Source organism: Leptonychotes weddellii, chromosome 10, assembly GCF_054177405.1.
Source record: "Leptonychotes weddellii isolate Sample4059 chromosome 10, ASM5417740v2, whole genome shotgun sequence".
NCBI lineage: Eukaryota > Metazoa > Chordata > Mammalia > Carnivora > Phocidae > Leptonychotes > Leptonychotes weddellii.
Window position 1 is genome coordinate 37483390 of NC_138378.1, and position 23346 is coordinate 37506735.

Below are 23346 nucleotides of genomic sequence, written 5' to 3' on the forward strand. Positions count from 1 at the left end.
GGGGACAGGACCCGTGGGCAGGCATTACAAGCATGAGGGATGACTGATTCTAGACTTGGGATTTGGGGGAGGAAAGGGAAAAGGGAGGTTTTCAAAAGGACTTTCATATGCCAAAGAGAACCTAAAAGATACTGGAGGCCTTGCCATTGTCAAGCTAAGGTGGCTTTTTTCTCTAGCAAAACCTTAACCTTAAGACAGTTGGGAGTGTCCTGGAAGAAGGTTCTACTCTGCCTGCCTCAAGTATCTGTCAATGGGCTGCAGGTCATGAAGAAATTTTACTTTCCCTTCTGCCTTTGTTTCCCACATCACTGTGGAGGGGAGGGTGATGTTAGGGCTCCAGGAAATTGCATCTATGGGTCTCTGGAAGTTAGGTTATTGATAAGAATGCTTTTTCCTTGTAAATCACTAAGACATTGGTAAACTGAGGGAGACTCCGGTCCAGCAGGACTGTGATTTCTCTAAGTTAACCCTTGGTTTTTTCCTTCCCTTAGCTTTCGGGTAGCCTGGAGGGCCTGAGGAATGTCACCCAGATCCCACCTGGGGGAGGGGGGTGGGTTGCGGGGTGTCAGCTTGTGCTTTGCCCTCAGCTTGCCTTCTGCTCCCTCATCATGCTGACTCCAGCTAACCGGACCATTGAAAAGAACCAAACTGCTTCCAATTGACAGAATTTAAGGAACCTCCCCAAAAGTCCCGACTTGCCGTATCTGACTTGCCTTTTTTTTCTCTGCAGCCACGGGACCCGATGTGCAGGCGAGGTTTCTGCCGCAGCCAACAACAATATCTGTGGGGTCGGAGTGGCCTACAACTCCAAGGTCGCAGGTAAGCTTTCAGCAGGGCCGTGCGCCAGAAAGCCTAGCGCTCTGGTCTTCAGCCTGGGGCGGTGGGGGGGCAAAAATTCCCACTGGAGCAGAGCTGGGACTAGTAGACTTAGCAAGAGGGGGGAAAAAACAATTCTTTTAATCTTTCTGGCAGTATCAATACAGTGAGGTTTTTTTTTATTCGAGTGTGTTATAAATACAGAAAAGTACATAGGTCAGGAGCCCACAGCTCAGTGAATTTTCACAAACTGACCACGTCCACGTAAACTGTCAAGAAACAAAATGCCACCAGCATCCCAAAGCCCTCCTCATGTTCCCTTCCTGTTACTACCCATATACACAAGAATAAGCATGAGCCTGATTTCTCACAACAAATAGTGGTTATTCCCAGCTTTTAAACTTTAATATGAATGGAATTGTACTGATTGTACTCTTGTGTCATTATCAATAACATTCTAATGAGACTCTGATAAAGCCTATAAGAATATAAAAAGATAAATATAAAAAGATAAAAATTATTGTAAACAGACTCAGAACTCCTCAAAAAAAAAGGGGTTGTTTGGTTTTTTTTTTACACAGTGCCATCTCCTCTCTAAGGAAATATATTCTACTAAAACCTGTGTATCAAGTTCCACAGGAAGGATATTTAACAATTTCACCTTCACTGGGGGCTTTAGAAATGATGGTGGCAGATCACTGGAAATTTAGAAACCAGCATCTCCCTCTCCAAAAAAGAGCGGGAGAGAGAATGAGAGGGGTTCATAAACTGTCAACAACATGCTGGAGAATGAAGTAGCTCCTGGCATGGGTCCGCATTTTGCATCAAATTGGTTCTTAATTTATTCAAAGCTGAGTCACTCAATCTTGTTTTTCTTTTTTTTTTACAACTCTCTTGATATTTTTTTCCTAGCAATTTAATGGAACCATAAACATACTTTGTGCTGACACTTGCATTTCCAGGGACCTAAATAAAGCCAGATTAACCTATACAAACCCATCACTAACCTCTTTCAACGCTGTTTGCTAAGAGGCTTGCCTAAGCCTGGTGCCAAATTTCACAAAAGAATACGTCTGGAGGGTCTGAAATGCAAATGGGGGAAGCTTTGCCCCCCGGGTTTCTGCTCTCTTTACTTTGTGTGCTTTCAAACTGCAGGCATTAAAATGTCAGAAGCCATCAGGAGCTCAGGGGAAAGAATAACACCCAGTTAATAATTTATAAGCCAGGCTCGGACCTCGGGTGTTATCTGTGCAAGGTGGGTTCCCTATCCACAGGATAAAACTGGAGGCAACTGAAAAAAATCAGACCTGAATTTCCAATTCACAGTGATTGTCTTCAAAATAATTTGGATCCCAAAGCATAGTTTCAAAATAGCTTTGGTGCCCGAAGTAACTGGGTTTCTTTTGATCAAGAGATTCTTAGAACTAGTGCCTGCAAAACTGAGTTAGGAGCAGCTCAAGGCATTAGGAGGGTTTACCAGGGTCGCTTTCTCCATTTGCCTTCTGTCCTTTTCTCTCCTATTGTTTGCGCTCTGAAAACATCTGAGCAGCTCATCAAATGGACCTAATTTCCCTGTTCTTTTCATTTGAATTCCGTAAAAGGGAAACATGAGAAAAGGATTTCAATGTGTTAACCTAAGAAATAAGAGGGCCAGTTATTTTACCAGCAAAATGGGTTTATTCAGGACAACAGAGAATTGCAATTCAGGACATTGCAAGCTATGGCAAAACCACAGGCAAGTCCCACAAAGCAGAGGAATGTTATTTTATGGAGAAGAAGGAGGAACTTGGGAGGGGTTGTTTTCAAGTAAAGTCCATGGGAGAAAAGCAGGAATTCAGGGTGATGGTCATTTCTCCTTGGCTGATTTGCCGGGGTACTGGATTTCTTGTAGGAGATGCAATGTACATCTTTTCCAGCTGGGGCCTGAAATTATTGATTCTTTCCTGTTGACAACTCTGCTGGGATCTGTAATTGACATTTCTCCCTGTAATTGATATTGAGTGATAGAGCTCCCCCTTCTGGACTCCCAATTCCATTTTAGTGAGCTTTCCCTTTATTAATTTTCACTGGTGCCAGGAGTTTCTTTGGGAGGTGATCCCCGGAAACCAGAGTGAAGGAAAGAGGAGGAAAGACAGCTAAGGGAGGGAAGCCAACAAAGGGTGTGTAGATGAACTGGTTGCTCCTGTGGATAAGCAGGGATCTGAGGGACTGTGGGGACAGCCCACAGAATTGCTCTCCACCAAGGAGAAGAGGCTGGGGAGTTTATCCGCCAACTCCCATCCCTCATTTATGGGGGTGGCTCCTGGGCCCTCAGCACCCTGTCCAGTCTTCCAGGTCACATGGGTGGAGCATAAATCCTGAGGCAGAGAACGCACCCCAGGCAAAGATACCTGGACAGGGCAGCGGATCCACACAGCTGCAACCCCTTAACTCTGCCTCACCTGCTGACTGACTCCCAACCCCAAAGGTGAGTGAATGCAGCCTGATACCGCAAAGGCATGACCTGTCCTGGGCTCTGTGAAACCCCAGCTGACTCAGGTCTCACGGCAATGCTGAGGTTCCAGAAATAGACCAGAGCTGGTGGGAGGCATGCCCAGCCACACACAGAGTTTAAGCACAGGAGCCCCCTTTTCCGCTCCCTTAACCCCAGTTTTGCTCCTCTGGAACTACTCATGCTGGTGCCAACTGTTCGAGGGGCCCAGAAGTCTAGTCCCCATCGTCCTGTGCCTGTTGGAACATCCAGTGTCCTCTGGGCTTCCCCGGAACAGCGCAAGGAATTCTTTATGAGGAAGCCCTGGACTGTTACTCAGGAATTACAATAAAAGCAGAATTTCAGCCTCCTGGACCTTACACATTTAGGTGAAACATTTTGTTCCTTCTGGCTGTCAATCGCAAAAGTTGTCTGGTTTTTATAACTCTAAAGGAGCCATGCCTTTCCAGAGAATCTTTCCTTGCAGGTTTCTGAGCTGGGGTGTCTAGAGCGCCACCTGGTGGCCAGACAAGATCATTGCTAGTCCCCCTCCCGGTCCCGAGGTGTTCAGTTAAGGTAGGGAGACTCCAGAGGCGGGGTGGTCCAAGCCCTTCCTGCATCCTGGGTCTCTCTTCAACGTGTCCTCAAAAAAAGGCTTAAGTTGAGGTGCTGTAAAATCTTAGCCCAGGAAGAGGAAAGTGGAGATAAGATGGTAAAATGAGTCCCCTGAAGAGAAAGAAGGGAAAAAAAAATCACAGCATCTCTTCATCTGCCTGTTAGTCCGTTGGGTCTCTCTTTTATTCACAGATTTTTTGCTCACTTTTCCACTAGGGCTCCTGTCTTTTTCTTGCTGATTTGCATGCCTTCTTCGTATGTCCTCGATCATAGCTCCTGCTCAGTTTCAGGCAGTGCAAATATCTTCTCCCAAACTTTCACATGAGGTCATTAATCCACCTGGATTTCACCTTTGTATGTCGTGGTGGCTGGGGACCCAGTTTTATTTTTCTCCAAACGTGAACCAGGGTCCCTGATACCATCTATTCGATAATCCATCCTGTTCCTCTGATTTGTGGTGCCACCTTCATCCTATATTAAGTTCCCATACATACATGATTAGTCACTAGGTAAATATAATTTACATAAACCCACCTAGCAGGTATAAATTAGGAAGTGTAGCCACACTCCTACTGATGGGCCTTTGTATCTGCTCTTCCCTCTGCCCAGAATACCTCCCCCTTAGGCTTTACCTGGCCACACCTCTTCATCCTCTTCTCCGTTTTCCCATTGCTCCTCCAACATCACCTCCCAGACCAGCTTCCGCATCCACACGTGAGAAAGCATGCAGAGTTCTTTCCTCCCAGCACTAACTACAGTCAGCTACTGGACATATTCTTGTGCATGGTGATTTGATCAATATCTTTCTCCCCAGGCAGACAACAGTCTCCATGTGGACAAGGGCCATGTCTCTTTTCTCTCACCTCAGCACCGAGAACAAGATCTGGGGCACAGTGGATGCCCAAAGCCTATTTGCTGAGTGCCAGAAAGCAAGAAAGGAATAAAGACAAGGAAGGGCCAGTGATAAGCAGTAGAGGTTAATTATTAGATGAAGAATGGATGGATGAATGGAGTCGTGAGATGAAGGGCCTAAGGATCTAAGGACCCAAAGCTCATAGAATTTCTACCAGGAAGCAAATTTATCTCCTCTTCTACCAGCACCATCTCACCTTTGCTGCTTCATCCCAATCAAATTAGTTCCAAGGAGACGTGGGCCTTCTCACACCCTCTCCCCACTTCCCTCCCTTCCCAGGGCACCACCAGTAGGAGCTGCTCCTGGGCCCATCAGCGAAAAGAGACAAGGGGCCCCTCTGCACCCACACCTCAGGCGGCTCCAGGCTATCAAGCACAATGACCATCCATCCACCATGTATCATTCAGGTGTTACAAAAAGAGTGTGTAAATTTCCAGGAGCTCATCTTTTCTACTTACTCATCAGAATCTCAAAATCTTGGGCCCCAAAAATCATTTAGTCCAAACACCCAATGACACTTGCCTAAGGATAGCAACAAAGTAGTATTAATAATGATAATAATAATAAGTAACACATAGTTACTCTTCCAATGTGTCAAACACACTACAAAACTCTTTACCCAACCCTTTATACAATTTTCTTATACATTATTATATATAATACATATAACATATATATTATATATTAGCATCCCTTTTCTACAGAGAACAAGACTGGGGCCCCACAGCTTGTAAGCTGTAGAATAAACCTGCAGCCAGCACAGCCTGGGCCAGAAATCCTGCCCGTGGCCCCTACACGAAAATGCTTGGACAACTTCCCTTTTCCTGCCCTTCTGGGATAGCCTGGATCCAGCCTGGAGCCACATACCTCCAGTGACAAGAAACTCACTCCCTTCCAACATAGTCTGTTCTACCTTTGGATACGTGTGACTTTGAGAATCTTCCTCTAAAATGAGCTCTCTCTTTGATTTCTGTTGCCTGTTGTCATGGACACAGTTGTTACCCCCTCTTTAAATGACACATGGCAGGGACAGAGGAAAGCTCCCATTAGTCTGGCTCCTAAAGAGCAAATACTCTATAACATGTAAACACATGCATTTGGCATGTCCCAAAAATCTTAGTGCCATCTTGAAGCTTTAATAACTTCAAAGATATGTATATTTGAGGTTTAACTATTTACATTCCCTTTATCCACTTATTTACTTTCACGAATTTTGAAGAAAAAGATTAATTCAGGTTTTTTACTTTGAAAATGCCTTTATTCAGTAACTCTTTAGGAAAATAACTTAATTCTTTTCTTCCTTTTGATTTTTAAAGATTATTTATTTATTTGAGAGACAGAGAGAGAGAGAGAGAAAGAGCACATGGGGGGGAGGGGCAGAAGGAGAAGGAGAAGTAGACTCCCCGCTGAGCAGGGAGCCCAATGAGGTGCTCGATCCCAGGACCCTGGGATCATAACCTGAGCCGAAGGCAAACGGTTAACCGACTGAGCCACCCAGGTGCCCCTGTTCCTTTTGATTTTTAAATCAGTGTTTGACATCCTCAATCAAAGGGAATAAGACAAAAAATTAAAAATGTATTGTCCAAAATTTGCAACCCCCCCCAAAAAATGCACAACAAATATAAATAATGAAGCTTTCAAATGATGTTTCTTGAAGTTTGTCAGATTTATATTTCTGAGATTATTAAAGCTCAAAACTGCACCAAGCCTTGGGAGATGCTATCTCTTACTGCCAATCCCTTCCAGCACTCAACAGTTATTGCTGGCTGCCTCCCACGTACCCGGTTCTGCTGTGGGTGGTGGGATACAGCTGTGAGGCAACCAGCAGGATTCCTGTCCTCACACAGCTTAGAGTCTAAGAGGAGAAACAGACGATGAGCGAATCAGCACAATAATATCAGATCGCTGCTGTGACCAAACCAAAGCAAGGTGGTAGAGAATAACCAGGCTGAGGGGACAGGTAGCACTTTGAGGGTGGGAGCACCACACCTGGGCTTCCGCAGAGTTCCTCAGAGCAACCCCAGGGTGGGGCCAGGCCAGGCAGCATCGGCCTTACCTGCCTGCCTTGTTAAGTCAGAGCATCTAGATTTATGCACCGAGCTTTGGGATGGGATCTCCTTTGTTCGACGGTTCTGAAAAAGAGTTTGAAAACCATACTGTTGACCATTATCAAAATACCCCGAAATTTCGCTGCCGGCAATGAATTACCTCCACATATTTGGCCCATAGAACTCAAAACGTTTCAGTGAGTTCCCATAATGTTAGCTGAATTTTAAAACAAACCAGTAAAAATCGCACATTAGCACAATGATGAACATGTTTTCAGATCCTTAGGTCAGCATGAATTCATGCCTCAGCTTGCCGATTTATATTCATGAGCAAAAAAGGTGGTGATTAGCAACACTGAGGTTCATGGGCAGATGCAGCGTTTGCTGGTGTGGAGTACAAGTTCCCCTTTTGTAACAAGAGCAGAGGTAGAAAGGATTTAACTCAAATCCCTGGGCCTTGCAGCTCTTAGGGAAGGAAGTCTCAGAGTCCCCACTGGTCAGTAGTGCGGTGATCAGACCCTCATGGTGGGGGGATAGAAGTGTTTGATGTGCGCACTGTGTTTCCCTATGCCATTGAATCACACCAGCCAGGAGAGCATTTTACAACTGTGAACACACAGAGTCCTAGCCCCCCCTGGGCTTTCCTCTCTCCCTTTGCCTCTCACCTTTACTCTCTTGCCTTCCCTTGTTCTCTCTTTCTTATCTGGCTCTGTCTTTGTCTCTCCCTCTCTCCGTGCCCCGCTGTAGCTCCTACAGCATCCAGGGACAGAGGAGAGAGAAAACCCTTGGGTCACCCTGAGCCTCTGTCTTGGCTACAAATGGTGCAGTCGCTTGCGAAAATGAATACTGTATCTCATTCAATTAATGCATGCCTCATTCCTCCCGAGCTTAACAAGATTAAAGGAATGTCGGGCGCCTGGCCCCAGAATATGAATGAGAGCCTTGCTCCCATTCTGTGGCTGCCCCTGCCTCCCTGGATGCTGAAACAGTCAGAAGATTAATGCACACCAGCTCTGATGTTCTGTGCAGCACAAAGGGGGCCAGGGAGGGCAGGAAAAGGAAAAGAGACAGACAAAAGCTGCAAAGAGAGGGGGTAAAGGGCAGGGCTGGATGCACCACTCTGGCTGGATGATGAAATTCAGTGTTGCCATTGGTTGGCATGCAGGACAGTTCAGGTCTACTTCGGCAGGGTTGAATTTCTCTCACCTTCTAGCTGAAGTGGGCTGTTCAGTTCTGCTCATCTAGACAAGTTCAAGACCATTTGGGTTTTCTCCTTGCAGGCAAGTGAAAACCAGCCTCTCTCTGATGTTTCCCTACCTACAAAGTGGGCACGACTTCTGGCCAAAAGAAGCTGCACTATTTGGTTTACTCTGTGATCTGTTGAGCACTATTGTTGAATACATTTTTAAAAATAAATAAAATACAGGGAAGCCAAAAGCAAAATGTGAGGCTTTAGACTTCCTCTCTCTTATAAAATGAACCATAAAACTTAGCTTCCAGGGGCGCCTGGGTGGCTCAGTAGGTTAAGCATCTGCCTTCGGCTCAGGTCATGATCCCAGGGTCCTGGGATGGAATCCCGCATCAGACTCTGCTCCGCGGGGAGCCTGCTTCTCCCTCTCCCTCTGCTTGCCACTCCCCCTGCTCACTTGCTCTCTCTGTGTCAAATAAATAAATAAAATCTTTTTTAAAAACACAAAACTTAGCTTCCAGAAAGTTCAAAACAAAGATTATGCTCATTCTGTATGAACTTCTCCCCAAGGGAAAGGATGCTAACTGATTATTGGACATTTGTTGGCAAGAATGGTGACCTGATTTATGGGTAAAGAAAACCCATAAATGGAAAATCTCAAGATGTTATTATTTGTTCTTCTGGACCTGTCATTTCTGTTAGGGAAAAAAAATCAGCTAACGTAATGATACCATACATCTATTCATCAAATACTTATCAAGCTTAAAATAATGCTGATCACCTAGGACCCAAGAAAAGAACAAAATAGACACATGCTCTGAACTCAGAGATTTTGCTGTCTAGTGATAAATGTGTTGACCAAGAAGAGTTATAAAGCAACCAAAAGCATTTATTTGGGTCTTAGGCATTGCAATCAGGGAGACACAGAGTCAACTGACATGCAAAGTGTGCTCCAAAATGCAAGCAGGGAATGTGGGCTTATACAGGCAAAAACCACAAGGTCCCATAACTTGTTTTGAAAGAATTATCATTGATACTGACAGAGTTAAAGGGAATATCTAAGGTTGGCTCTTCAGTAACATATGCTACATTATCTCCATTTCAGTCCAGAGTAAAAGGATGTTTTCCAAGAGGTGATTAAGGTGCAATCAATAAGTTACAACTGACAAGTCAAAAGTCCTTCCAAAAATGGAAACAGGAGATGTGCATCACCTTGCTTCTTCAGTGTCCTCCCCACCCTATTTTGGATGCCTGTCAGCAAGGCTTACTTTAGGTTGTAATCACCTTCCACAAATGAAACTCACAAGTAAGCAATTATACTACTAGAAGGCCCAAAGTATGGTGTTGGAAGGGGTGGGGGTGGGGGGATGCCAGGGAACTGGATCCAGAAAGACTGCTGGGGAAATGCCTCCTGAACACATAGGTTAGTCAGAGAAGGATGAGCATTGGGAGAAGGTGTATGCAGGCACAAGGAGTGGGCTATGGGACACTGAGGAGGAAGGAGAGACCCTTCAAGAGAAGACAGTTTCATATCAATTTCACAAGCCCTGCAAGAACCTGGCTTGTCCTTATTTGAATGGATTTGCGTGCCATGTTAGAGAGTGATGCTTGTGTCCTAGTGTCCTTTGGCCATGGTAAACATAGTTAAGAGGTGTCAGGATCCAAGTTTTGACTGTGTAGAGCCCAGTCCCTTCACTTCATAACTCCCGTGGAAAGAAAGACTTGGTCAGCTGCTCTAACATTCTAGGGTCCTTACCACAAAAGAAAGTGTATGAAGCAGAGAACAATATGGCCCCCAACAGCAATGTCTGGAGAGTAGTAATAGAGGGACCAAGTGCCCATCTCATTGGCTGCTACTGCGCTAACCCTGGAGAGACTTGTTAGGGACAGTCAGACGGTGATGTGAACTATGGGTGCCCACAAGTGTGTCCCCTTGTGCATCCCCGTGTGCAGCTCAGGTTTACCCACACAATCGTGGACTGCAGCACTCCGCTCCTCTTCAATGTCCCAGCAAGGAGTCACTCCTACAAGTTGTTGGAAGAGCACAAACTTTACAAAGGTGACATAGGGGAGAAAGAGGAGGGGGCTGTATCATGCACCCCATTACTAATATATTTCAGAAGGGCCCATTCTGCATTTCTGTCCTCCCCAAAACCCCTTCTCAGCTATCATGCAACTTGGAGTCCTCTTTTCCTGACTCCCGGGATCTTTGCACTGTTCCTGCCCCTCTCTCTGCCCCCTAATCTCTAGGATTTACTCTGAAATATTTAATATCAATTTCATCCCCCTCCCCCCACTGTCCTGACAGTGGGTTTATTTCTCCTCTGAAACTGCCCCACCCCCGTCAATACCCAATCGCTGAAGGCTGAGCTTCCACTTAGAAAGACTTATCCAGGAATCTCTTCAGACCACAAAGGTGGTCTCTCTCCATTAGAAATTCTAGTCAAGTTTGCGCACGGGGGTGGGGGACAACTTCTTCAAATAGTTACATAACGAAAGGCGTGGGTGGAGTCCAAAAAGGATCGAGCGGGACGGTCTGTGAGTCCTTCTTCATCCTCTGAAGGTGGAGCCCACCCAGCCTGAGGTTGGACTCGGGATTCCGCAGCGTCCCCCAGGACATCTGGGGGCAGACCCTCCAACCATACCCAGGACCTGAGCCCTCATCAACCCCCCCAACCCCGTGTGCAGCGCACTGGGCGACCAAAACGTGGTGTTTCCCTGCCCGCACCACAGGTATCCGGATGCTGGACCAGCCGTTCATGACGGACATCATCGAGGCCTCTTCTATTAGCCACATGCCCCAGCTGATCGACATCTACAGTGCCAGCTGGGGCCCGACGGACAACGGGAAGACGGTGGACGGGCCCCGCGAGCTCACGCTTCAGGCCATGGCCGACGGCGTCAACAAGGTAAGGGCTTGGCTGCGGACACCAGGTTCAGGACCTAGGGGCTGAAGCGGGGGGCGCTGGGGGTGGGAGGTATCCAGAGGAGGTGATGAGAATGAAGTAAGGGGCAGGGAAGGAGGCAGAGGTGGGGCTGTCACCCTGTGCTTTAGCTCAGGGCCTCCGAGAAATGGACCCCCAAACAGGGTTAGTGGGGCCATTTATTGGAGCGGACTCCTTTAAAGGGCGAAGAGGAGGGGGCAGGAGGTGGCAGGGCTGCCTTCAGACAGTGATGCTGGCTCAATCCAGGCGAAGGAGCGCGGAGGAAGGAGGGTCATCCTGGGGGCCTCTGCTAGCACCCCCACTGTGCCACTTGTCAGCTGGGAGCAGCCCCCAGGCAGTGGGGCCTGGGTGCGGAAGGGGCTATGAGCCATGTATGAGCCTCCGGTTTTTGAGGCTGCCCATCCCTGAGATTAGCCCAGGAATGGAGAGAGCCAAGGAAAAGAGACCAAGGCAGAGTCCCCAAAGGGAAGGTAGCCAGTGAGTGGCCCATGCTCGAGGAAAGAAGTACCCTCCCTACCATCTCAGGGCAGGGGTCATCTCCCATAAGACATGAGCTAGGCCCCGGGATCAGAGTCTTCTGGGTTCAGGTCCCATTTAGGGCACTCAATGTCTGGGTGTATCCACAAATGACTTGACCTCCCTGCGCCACTGTTTTTTGCCTGTACAATGGTGATAATCATACATTTCTCCTGGGATCATTGTAACGTGTCAATGAGATAAATACGCCAGTGTTTGGCACTGGGAAGTGCCCCCGGAAGGGTTGGTGTTTATCCAGTTCATTATGGACACTTGACCAATCTCCCCAAAACTTTGTGGTATAAAGCATAGTGTTTTACTAGGCTTGTGGATTCTGTGGGTCAAGAACTCAGGGCACAGTGGGGATGGCTGGTGTCAGCTCCAAGAGTCCTGGACCTCAGGTGGAAGACTCCAGACTTGAATTGCCAGACTGTTGTGTCTTCCAGTGCCCTTAGGATGTGCCTAATTACTCACCATTGGTGCCACAACACCAACCACTCAGAGTACTTAGTCATTTTGTCTTATTTAGTCTTGTCTTCAAGATTAGACTTGCCTTCAGGTGACAGTGATGCCCTTTCTGTGCTTTGAGTTTGCTTGTCTAATCAGCCGTGGACATGGGAATCACATTTCCCAAGATTACAACAGTGGTGCATGGAGTAAGTCACCAGGTCCTAAGTGAGGGAAAGACAAGTATGTCAGGTGTGGTAGATGCACTTTTGGAAGTGCATTTTAGGAATTTTTAGAAAGTTTGCCTCTTGGGTTTTGACCAATTTCAAATGGATGAAATGGTTATAGCCATGTTTGGATATATAAACTAGCACTATTATAAGTGAACTGCAAAATGCATCTGTTCTGTTTATGTTTAAGTTATTTACAGTCTATGTGAAATACACATGAACTTATTACTTATACATTTATATCACTAAAATAGGTATGTGTATAAAACACCCCAAACTCAACAGTAGCTTAGAAAGGTAAAAATATTAAAGAAAATTAGAGTGGACCACTGAAGGCTATTTTTTGTTGTTGTTTTAAAGTGTTACAAGATGCCAACATTGCGTTTTGTTTTATTTTTAACTACTGTCACTGTTAAATCCCACAACTTACTCATATTATAACTGGAACCTAAATACAGTCTCCCCAGTCCTGTTTACCCCTCAGCCCCCAGCCCCTGGTAACTCTCTATTTCTATGAGAGATCCCAGTTCTCACCTCAATCCCTGTCCCTTGTTGGCCACAGGACTTAGGACTAGTCACTTAGTTTCTCTGTGCCTCACTTTCTTCTTCAGTAAAATAGTCCCCATCAATGGTTCTCACAGTGTGGCCACTGGCCCACCCACAAGTTTGTGAGAAATGCAGAGCCTCAGCCCCATCCACCCACCTGATGTATCAGAGTCTGCATTTTAACAAGGTTGCACTCAAGTTTGAGAGGTGCTGCTCTAAATGATTTCTAGAATACATATCTCGTAAGCCTAAGATACTAAGACCACAAGATAACGTGGTTTTAAAAATCCCCTAGTGACTAGGAAAGAGCAAAAGAAGTGACTCGTTTTCTGGGATGGCACTGTGCGTCCCCTTCCTGGTGGTGCCTTGAAGGGATTGATGACCAAGCCAGACACTCTGGTTTGTCTCTGAGCTGCAGGAGCAGAGGCCCGGGTGGCTCAACCTAAGGGGTTTCTTGTAGGGATGCACGAGGAAGGACTAGGGCAATGGGATGGATTCGAGCAGGACCTCATACAAGCTGGGACCAGACAAACGTTCTGGATCCAACATGGCTGCAGGACTCTGGCCACAGAGTGTGTGGGTATCCCCATGGGGCTCCCACAATCACAGGGCTTGGCTGTTGTCTCGTGCCTGTCTCTCACTGGCTTTGTGTGTGCCTCTCTGAATCCATTGTTCCTCTTCCTTGGGGCTTATGTTCATGTGCTACTTCTGCGTGGACGGGACTCCATCAGCAGCCTCGTTTGTCACAACCTGTCAGGCCCTACTCCAACTGCCATCTCCCCCAGCACCCCCAAGCTTGAGGGGGAATCTTGGCCCCAAACTAGGGGAGACACTTCTCTCTCTGGTAGGTTCCAAAACTAGCAAATGTGGTTCCATTGGACAAGTTTAGAACTTGAAGGGTCAGAAGTCAGTCTGAAGGTTGCTAACAGAGCCCCTTTCTTTTCCATTCTGGTAACATCAAGTGGCAGTTGGCACCCTCACACAGCTTTGTAGAGCTCTGAAGGAGAAGTTTCTTCTGAACTGTTGAATTCTTTCAGAAGTCTCAATAGAAATATAACACCATATGCTTCTCCTCTGTTATGGGTGGAATTGTGTTCCCCCCCACACCAAAATTCATATGTTGAAATCCTAACCCTCCCCCCATCTCAGAATGTGACCTTATCTGGAAATAGGGCCATTGCAGGTGTAATTAATTAAGACGAGGTCATTCTGGAGCAGGGTGGGCTCCTAATCTGATATGACTGGTGTCTCTATTAAAAAAGGTAATTTGGACACAGACACATAGGAACAATGGCCAGAGAACATGAAGGCAGAGATCAGGATGATGCCTCTACAGGCCAAGGAAACCCCCAGCAGCTAGGGGAGAGGCATGGGACAGATTCTCCCTCCCAGCCTTCAGAAGGAACCAACCCTGCCGACATCTTGACTTCGACCTTCCAGAACAGCTATATATACAATATACAATATATTTCTGTGGTCTACACCACCCATACTTTGTTACAGCAGCCCTAGAAAACCATGCACCTTCCAGGGTTAGAATAGAGATTTGGCCAGACTCCAGCAGTGCAGAAACAACATGGTCACTTTTTCAGTTACCCTTGATGTCAACTGGCTCCCTCTCAGATAACTAAGATAGCTGAGCATTGATCCACTTACAACTTATTCTCACCTGGCACCTCAAGAAGCAGCCTTCCTTCACTCTCTAACATCATTCCTCGAAGGAGAAGCTTGCAACAATTCCCATGATGCCATCAGCATCAGCCCATCTGAGACAGCCACAGGGGGCCCCTGACATTTGAAAGGCACAGTACCGTTTACAGAGGGACTTACCCACAGGATCGGCAGGTGGGGGTAAGAGGTGGTGCCGCCACCCCATTTCAGTGCCTGAACCCTCTGGAGTTTTTAGGATGAAACTTTAGACACACAAACAGCTTGTTTGCTTATTACATTGTTCACTGTGTGGCTGGAGAGAAATGGTTGCACATCCAAGGACCCAGGACCAGGTGACAATACCCTGGGAACACTTGGCAGATGTCCTCCTTCCCCAGCAGACAGGGATTTCCACTGAGAAGCATTTTTTTGACACCCAAGGCCAAAAGAGAGACATGTAGGTGACATCTGCCCTCAGTCTGAATTTACAACGCACATGGCATTCAATGCAGCACATTCCCAAGTGGCTCCTGTCATTTTCCATGGACTTCTGAGCTGTTCCCCACATCTCAAGTCCGGGTATTTCTCTCTCCTCCATCTGTAGCCTCCCCTGCTACAACTAGAAAGGCCCTTTCAAGTGTGATTGTTCTGGAAAGTATGCCAACTGTGCCAAAACTTGAAGAGAAAAATTGTTATGACATATCTTCAGATGACAGCGTGTAAATATTTTAGAAAGTGAAGTGAGTATGATGAAAAATACATGATTTCTCATTCGACTTTCCCCCAAGCTGTGGGAATGGTTCTTTCCTTGTTTCAAGGTGACATTTTTTTGGACAGAATTGTAGAATCTCGTGCATGATGGTGTATTATACACGAGCAGAGATTCCCTCTCAGTTATCTGGTCTACTCTAAAGGGAAGTCCACCTCGGAAATGTAGCTCCATCTAAACAAGAGTCAGATAATTACCTAGTATACAAAGGTAGGTCTTACGCTTGTCTTTGAATTTTAGCATCCTGTGGGTAGGTTTTGTTTGACCGACATAGCAATGATAAAGGAAGAGGAAGAGGAAAAGAAGGCTGAGGGACCTTTTTGGGGATGTGCTGTTTGCCACAGACCCCACCACTCCCAATTGTATGACCTCTGTTTCGCACATAAACATCACCTACCCGGCTCCTTACAGATCTGAGTTTGCATTTCCTATATTTGTTCAGTAAATACTTAAGGGAGGCAGCAAGGAGCAGAGAAGAGAAAAGGAAAGGAAACTTTTTTCCCTTTATTTGTTTTTTTCATCTTTATAGTCTACATGTTGACCATACAATAAAAGCATTTCTCACATTTTATATGGGAAGAAGGTGACAGTCATAGATCCCTGAATTATGAGATATCCAATAACTGACGTCTTTCTTAGTTTGGGATCCCGTAAAAGCAGACCCTGAGACAAGGATTGAGTTCATGTAGTTGCTTTGGGAGCCAAAGGGAACACCAGTAGTGAAGGGGGAGGTATGACAGGGAAGAAAGGGGCCAATGAAGGTTGTGTTACCAGGCCAGCTACCACTGTGAACAACTGGAGCTTAATCCCACTGGGAAACTGGAAAACCATGCAGAACATGCCCTGGAGTCATCCCTGCCAATGGCAAGGGAGCTGGGGTAAAAGTCATGGTCAACATAAATGCCACAGCACTTTTGGCCCAGGGGCAGGTGTGCAGAACAGGCTCTTGGGAGAAAGCCCTTCTACAAAGAGACGCCTATGCTGGCATTTGGAAATGCCCAGTGCATGGAAGGTCTAAGGGATGTGGGCTTACACCCGCTGCCGCCTACTACAGTCTCCAGAGTGCAGTTTGAGAAAACCTAATCTGAGGATTAGAGTCTTTGCTATCTGGATAATAAAGGACCACTAGGGTGATGTGTTTGCTGGTTAGAAAGACGCAGGCCTTGCAGAGACTGGTGGAGTAACAGAGCCCACGTGTTGTAGGATCACAGGGTCTGATGTTGCCCTGACAACCAGAAAGGGCATTCAGACAACACTAGAGGGGCTTGAAAGTGACAGTTGGTTCATGAACTTCTTTCCACATCTTGAGGAAGTACAGCTACCCAGGGCAACCGTGGTATGTCTGTGGTTGGCTCTGATTTCTATACCCCAACCTCTTATTAATCATGGTTCAGGGTTGCTACTGGAAGGAGCATCTCAGGGATATTTAAAGACAAGCCAGGCACAAGCTGAGGCACAGGTGAGACAGAGCATTGATTGTTTATCAGGCAGTCCCTGCGGGATTGAGCAGGGCAGAAGCATGGATCCCAGCTCTTCAGGCTGGAATGTACGAAAGAGGGATCACTTGCAAAACAGTGGCTCGAAAGGCACCTTGCAGGCAAGGGGGGCAGCGGACTGCCCAGGGAGACAGTGATAAATTGGGCATTGGTGAAGCAAAGCGTTAGTGCAGCCTGCTGGAATTTAATCAGAGCAGTGGGTCTGACATGGTGGCAGTGAGTGCCGGGGCTTCTGGCAGGCAATGGATGCCTCCTGCCAAGGAGCTCTCAGGAACACTCCATGAGCCCTGATTTATGCTCTGAAACCAAGCGAAGGTTCACAACTGGGCAGGAGCTGCCAAAGTGTGGAGTCTGCGATCCAGTCTGAAATGATGGTTGCAGTTACAGTCCCTCCTTTCATTTGTGATAAAGAGAAATGGAAGAAAAGGCTGGTTGGTGGCTTTTGGGTGATTCCTCTCAAGTGCTGGCCAGCCTGAGGTGGGATGGCCAACCATCTTGGTTTCCCATTTTTAGCACTGAAAGTCCCACTTCCAAGGAACCCCCCAGTCCGGGCAAACCGCCAACACTCGGTCACTCCCCCTGTGGCCGTGTTGGTGGTGGTGACTTACCCGAACCCAGAGAAAACCCCAACCAGCTTGAGGGATTGACATGAATGTAAACCCGTTTGAACTCCCGTGACATCAGAAAGGTTCATCATGGTGTGTTTGGATCCTGCTAGAAATGAGACAGGATTGCGTAAGGGTCTTCCCTCCAGAGTGTAGATGTGGCAAAACAGGTAGTAATTAGAGGTGACTACAGTAGGCGCCATTAAACGTAGCCTTGAGTGAAGGATATAATCAGAAGCCAAGGGCAATGTACCGTCCTCTGTTTGGCTTTTCTGGAGACCGTGACACCCCCAGCACACTCTTGAACTCCTGGGGGAATCTGATGGGGACACGAGGCGGACGCTGTGGTCCTGGTGCCGTGGCGTCCTGCTCACCAGCCAGCCAGCCTCTCACCGCTCCTCTGTGTGAGGACCTGCAAGGCATCGCTGGAGTGTGCTCCCCAGTGTGCACACAGTCCCAGCCGTGAGGAGTTAACACCCAAGGGGCAACCGCCCAGCTGCACTGTCCTGGTGGCCAGGTCCCAGGGGCTCTCCAGAGACACTGACCCCAGCTCCCACAGGGAGAACCTGCTCATCAGCTCACACTTGTTTGGCTTTTCTCCCTTCCCCGTTTCATGTTCCCCCGCCTGTAACATATGCTTCCTGCGATCACCTCCCCCCAAATTAACTACTACTCCCTGGTCCTTATCTCAGTGTCTGGTTTTGAAGGAACATAAACTGGGGCCAACCCCTTTCTCCTATAGGTGTCGCAAGTAGCTCTCTGAAAGTAAGCCTAGCTCTTTACAGGAGGATCCATTGACCCATCGTCCCCATTGAAGGACTTTTGTGCATTCACCACCACCTCAACACTGAGTACAGAAAAGAATAGAAGTGATAAATAATGAACACATTAAATAGCTGTATGGAAATGTAATTCAATCACTGATATTGTGACAGAGAGGGACTTTCTAAGCATAAAAGCAAAGGGGAAAATATTTATCAAAATAAGTAATAAATATTACTACATAAAACCTTTCAAAATTTCTGCAGGTCTGGTCATTGTTAAAGCTCAGCAATGGGTCCATGGGGATTCATTATAGTATTCACTCTACTTTTGTTGTGCTTAACATTTTTCAGATTAGAAGGTTTTTATTCATCCCCCAAAATAAAAAGCAATTCAGTAGGTGGATAAGTTGTCAAGAATAAGAATACACATTTCAGGAAAAATGAAAACAGCAGCTGCTCTAATATTATACAGATGGCTACTTGTGGCTTGGGATAAAAATTCCAGGGACTACATTACACAGATTTCGTTTAATGCTATATCTGCTAGAAGGCAAATGGAAGCGAACATGATGAATTGTATCAGTCAGGAGAGGCTACATTATGCTGTGGTAACAAAGAGCCCCCAAAGCTCAGAAGCTTCAAACCACAAAGGTTGATTTCTCATTCAGCTACACATCACCATGGCCAGTAGGGGGCTCTGCTTATCACAGTTTCTCGGGGAACAGAGCTTACATCTGGGACATTGCTAATCACTGTGCAGAGGGAAAAAGGGTGTTCTGCAGCATCTGGAACTGACTAGTAAATGGTTCAGCCTAGAAATGACACTATGTATCAGCCACTCCCACTCAAACCTCATTCATTAACATGGCTTACAAGACCCCACCCAACCACAAAGGGATCATGGACCCAGACAGTGGACAGCTAGAAATATATGCCATATAGCACCGGTGACTACCACAATGAGCCCAGAAAAACTGCTATGTGACTCAAAAGGTAACCAGTGATCTAGTGAGGACAAACACAAATGTCAAAGATGTTTGTGAATAGTTTGGGTAAAATTGTTCAATGAGCTATGAGTGCAGAAAGGCAGTATTTGTAAATCAGTACATTGTTTTATGTGGTAGTTAAAATATGTATTTGCAAAAAATAATAGGTTTATGCAATATAGTGGGAAATTTTCTGCAAGTCAAAATGCAATATATAAAAGAAAAGATTAGGTAAATACATATGTAATATAAATGACAGAAATTTGACTAAGATCCTTAATATAGAAAGAGCTCTAACAAATCAATAAAAAGAAGATGAAAGAAAAAGATAGGCAAAGGATAATATCTTTGGGGCTTGGTGCTTTGCTAAGCTATTCATAAAGAAACAATACAAATGATCAATAAGGTTGCAAAAAGATAAACTCTACTGGTCATGGAAAAATATATAACTCAAAACGACAAGGTACCATTTTTGCCCACCAAATTGGCAAAATTAGTTTTTAAAATGTATGATTCTAAATCTTGACCCACAAGGGTTGACTGTGGAATTCTTAAACATTGTTGGTAAAAAATAAATTGTTAACAATCTCTATAAAGAGTAGAAGCATAGGAATATGGATCAAGAATCTTCAAACATTCATTCCTTTTTACCCTAAATTCCCCCTTTTAGAAATTCTGCCTAGGGCACCTGGGTGGCTCAGTCGGTTGAGCATTAGACTCTTGGTTTTTGCTCAGGTCATGATCTTGGGGTCCTGAGATCAAGCCCCATATCAGGCTGTGTGCTCAGTGCAGAGTTTGCTGGAGATTCTTTCCCTCTCCCTCCCCTTCTGCCCTTCCCCCCACTTGCACTCGTGCATGCCAGCAGTCTCTCTCTCAAACAAATAAATAAATAAAGTCTTAAAAAAAAAAAAGAAAAGAAATTCTGCCTAAGGAAATAAACAGAAATACAAAGACATATATAAAATTATGTTCATTTGGAACTTAGAAACTTAGAAACAGCCTTCCATGTATGTCTAAGAAAAGGAGTAAATAAATTATGGAATGGCTATTTAATAAGACTAATAAAAATTACAGCATAGAGGAATATTTAATTATAACAGGAAATGTTAATAATATAATAGCAAAAATACATTTGAAGCAGGGCCACAAAAGTGGATATATTTTATGATCTTAATTTCATTCTTAAATCTGTCTTTATACTTTGCATTTGTATATTAAACTGGCAGGAATCCACAAAATATCACCAGGGATTTTCTATTCATGGAAGATTATAAAGGATTTTTATTTTCCTCTTCAGGGTCTAGATTTCAATTATTCCATAATAAATATGATTTTTGCAATAAAAAATGCAATAACTTTTTTTTTTAAGTATGTCAATGTTGTATTAAGATGTCAACGTGACTGAAAAATAAAAAATTAGTACAACTGAGTGGTCAGGAAGAGGCAAGTTATAACAGGCTTGCCTCCCTAGTATCTGCAAGCAGGTAACACCAGTTGGGTGGGGGCCTGGTCTGGTCATTCGCCCAGATCACTACGCACTGGTGAGCAGGAGGACGGGCTCGCATTAGCCCCATGCTTCCCGAAGTGGGATTTTCACCCCCTGGGGCTGGTGAAGTGCTGGGCGGGGATACATAGAGCCACAGCAGCAGTCTCTGGCTAGAACTTTACTTTAGCTGACGGTAAGCAATTTGTGACATTATTTTTATATTATGAACAAAATACAAAATCTGGTGCTCGCTTCGGCAGCATATATACTAAAATACAAAATCTGCATGAATTTTTAAGAACTTTGGGCGGGGGGGGAGTGATGTCAGCATCATGACAGCGTGAGTCATTCCCTTTGTTTCTCCCCTTTAATTTACAACAAGTAGGGCATCCATAGCCCAACAGGGGTTCCTCTGCACAGCACACCGGACTCCAGAGAGAAGCTAACATCTTTACTTCTGAAGGTGGGTGGATTGGACCTTGTGGAAGAGGCAAAACCAAGAGAGCTGCAGCAGAACGGGGGTAGCAGCAGCAGTGGTGCCTGTAACCCCAGTGACCTTGGCAGTGGCAGTGGCCCCAGAGACGAAGGTATCCCCAGCAACCCCAGGCAGCAGTAGCCCCTGTGACTCCGGCACCCCTGGCAGCAGCCCCAGCAACCCTGGCAACCTCAGCACTGATGATGATGCTCGTGCCCAAGTAACTATGACAGCCTCAGTGACCCCTCCAGAAGAGCAGGTGGAGGGTGGACGTGTGTGCTCCCAAATACAGCCATAAAGCTCTTAGGGAAGAAAGAGGGTGGGGGTGGGGGGCGGGAAATCTGTGCTATATCGCCACCTGCTGGAAAACAAAAGAAAGGCCTTAATTCCCAACCTGTTGAACTGTTAAAATCAAAGTAAATGAAACTTTACCTAAATGAGAAAGGTATTCACTACTTCAAATGCGCCAGCAGAGGCACATCTCATCAAACACCATGAAAAATCACAGTAATACGGTATCACCAAAACAAAATGACAGTTCTCCAGCAACCAATCTCCAAGTCACAGAAGATTAGGATCTAACTGATAGAGAACTCAAAGTAGCTGTTATGAAACAATTCAGCAAGCCCCAAGAAGACTCAGAAAGGCAATTTAATTAACTCAGGAATAAAATTAACAGAAGGAGTACTTTGCCAAGAAGATTGAAATTCTGGAGCTGAAGAACTCAGTAGATGAGATGAAGAATGCATTAGAAAGTATTGAAAATAGAGCAAATCAGATGGAAGAGAGAATAGATGGGCAGGAAAATCAGAATCCAGAAACAGTTCAGGTGGAAGAAGAGAGAGAACTAAGATTTTTAAGAAGCGAAGAAACCCTACAAGAGCTATCAGACTCCACTAGGGGAACCAACATAAGAATAATGGGTATACCAGAAGGAGAAGAGAAGGAGAGGGGACAGAAGGGTTACTTAAAGAAACAGTAGCTGAGAACTTCCCAAACCTGAGGAAAGAACTAGACAAAGCTAATAGGTCCACAAAGCTAATAGGTCACCTTACTATCTGAATGCTGGAAGACCCTCTTCAAGACATATTATCATGAAGCTATCAAAAACTGATGATAAAGAAAGACTCTTAAAGGCAACTGGGGGGGGTTAGGGGGGAGAAAGAACATAACCTACAAAGGAACCCCCAACAGATTATCAGCAGATTTCTTCAACAGAAATTCTACAGGCCAGTGAAATGTGATATTCAAAGTATTGAAAGATAAAAATTACCAACCGAGAATACACTATCCATTAAATTGACCCTTCCAAATGAAGGAGAAAAGCAAATGCAAGGCTGAGGGAGTTCACCACCACGGACCTGCCTTACAAAAAAATGTTGAAAGGAGCTCTTCTACCTAAAATGAAAAGACAGAAATACCCCAGATTTTTAATAAAGTGATAGAGTCAAAACTATAACCCTCTTTTAGAATAGGGTGTTAAATGATTGTAGCATAAAGTTTAAAAGAGAAAAGCATTAAAAGTAAATATAGGACATCCATTCATCCTCAGCGTAGGGATTACTTAGTGCTGGGCCTTCCACGTTTGGTTTTTTCTTCTCCTGGACAGGAGGCCTCTGTCGCAACCATGTTACACCAAATCATCAGTCAGGCCAAGAAGCACCCGAGCTTGATCCCCCTCTTCATATTTATTGGGGCAGGAGGTACTGGAGCAGCGCTGTATGTCTTGTGCCTGGCATTGTTCAATCCATATGTCAGTTGGGATAGGAAGAATAACCCTGGAACAAACTGGGTCCCAATGAGCAATACAAGTTATACTCAGTGAATGTAGATTACAGCAAACTGAAGAAGGAAGGTCCAGACTTCTAAATGAAATGTTTCACTATAAAGCTCCTTAGAATGAAGGTCTTCCAGAAGCCATCCGCACAATTTTCCACTTATCCAGGAAATATTTCCCCTCTAAATGCACGAAATCATGTTAGTGTTGGGGTTTACACTGAATAATAAATATCTGAAACTTGATATGTGTCACTATTTAATGCTGAAAATCTGCTCTGAACTTTACAACTAGGGTATAGGAAATAAACTTAGAATTTAAGGAAAAAATAAATATAGCTACTACAATTTGGCAACAAATTCACAGAATAAAAAGAGCTAATTTGTGATGACAAAAGCATAAAAGAGGAGGAGGAAAATGCCAGAACCTGTATAGTCAAATGAAGATAAGTTGTTATCAGCAGAAAAAGGACTATTTTATCTATAAGATGTTTTATACAAACCTCGTGGGAACTACAAAACAAAATCTAGAGCAAAGACAAAACACTTAAAAAGGTGGGGGGGGGGCGGGGGAACTGAGCAAATTATCATAGAAAACCACCAA

At 45.3% G+C, this 23346-nt stretch overlaps 1 protein-coding gene and 1 pseudogene across 1 annotated transcript in view; both read left to right on the plus strand.

Moving 5' to 3' along the window:
- PCSK2 (proprotein convertase subtilisin/kexin type 2) overlaps positions 1 to 23346 on the plus strand; it is a 250696-nt gene that overhangs the window by 200988 nt on the left and 26362 nt on the right. Inside the window, exons 7-8 of the mRNA XM_006744248.3 lie at positions 731 to 819; positions 10785 to 10960. Of these exons, the coding sequence (XP_006744311.1) occupies positions 731 to 819; positions 10785 to 10960 (265 nt within the window). The remainder of the gene's footprint in view (positions 1 to 730; positions 820 to 10784; positions 10961 to 23346) is intronic.
- Positions 22594 to 23063, plus strand: LOC102736296 (cytochrome c oxidase subunit FA4 pseudogene; annotated as a pseudogene).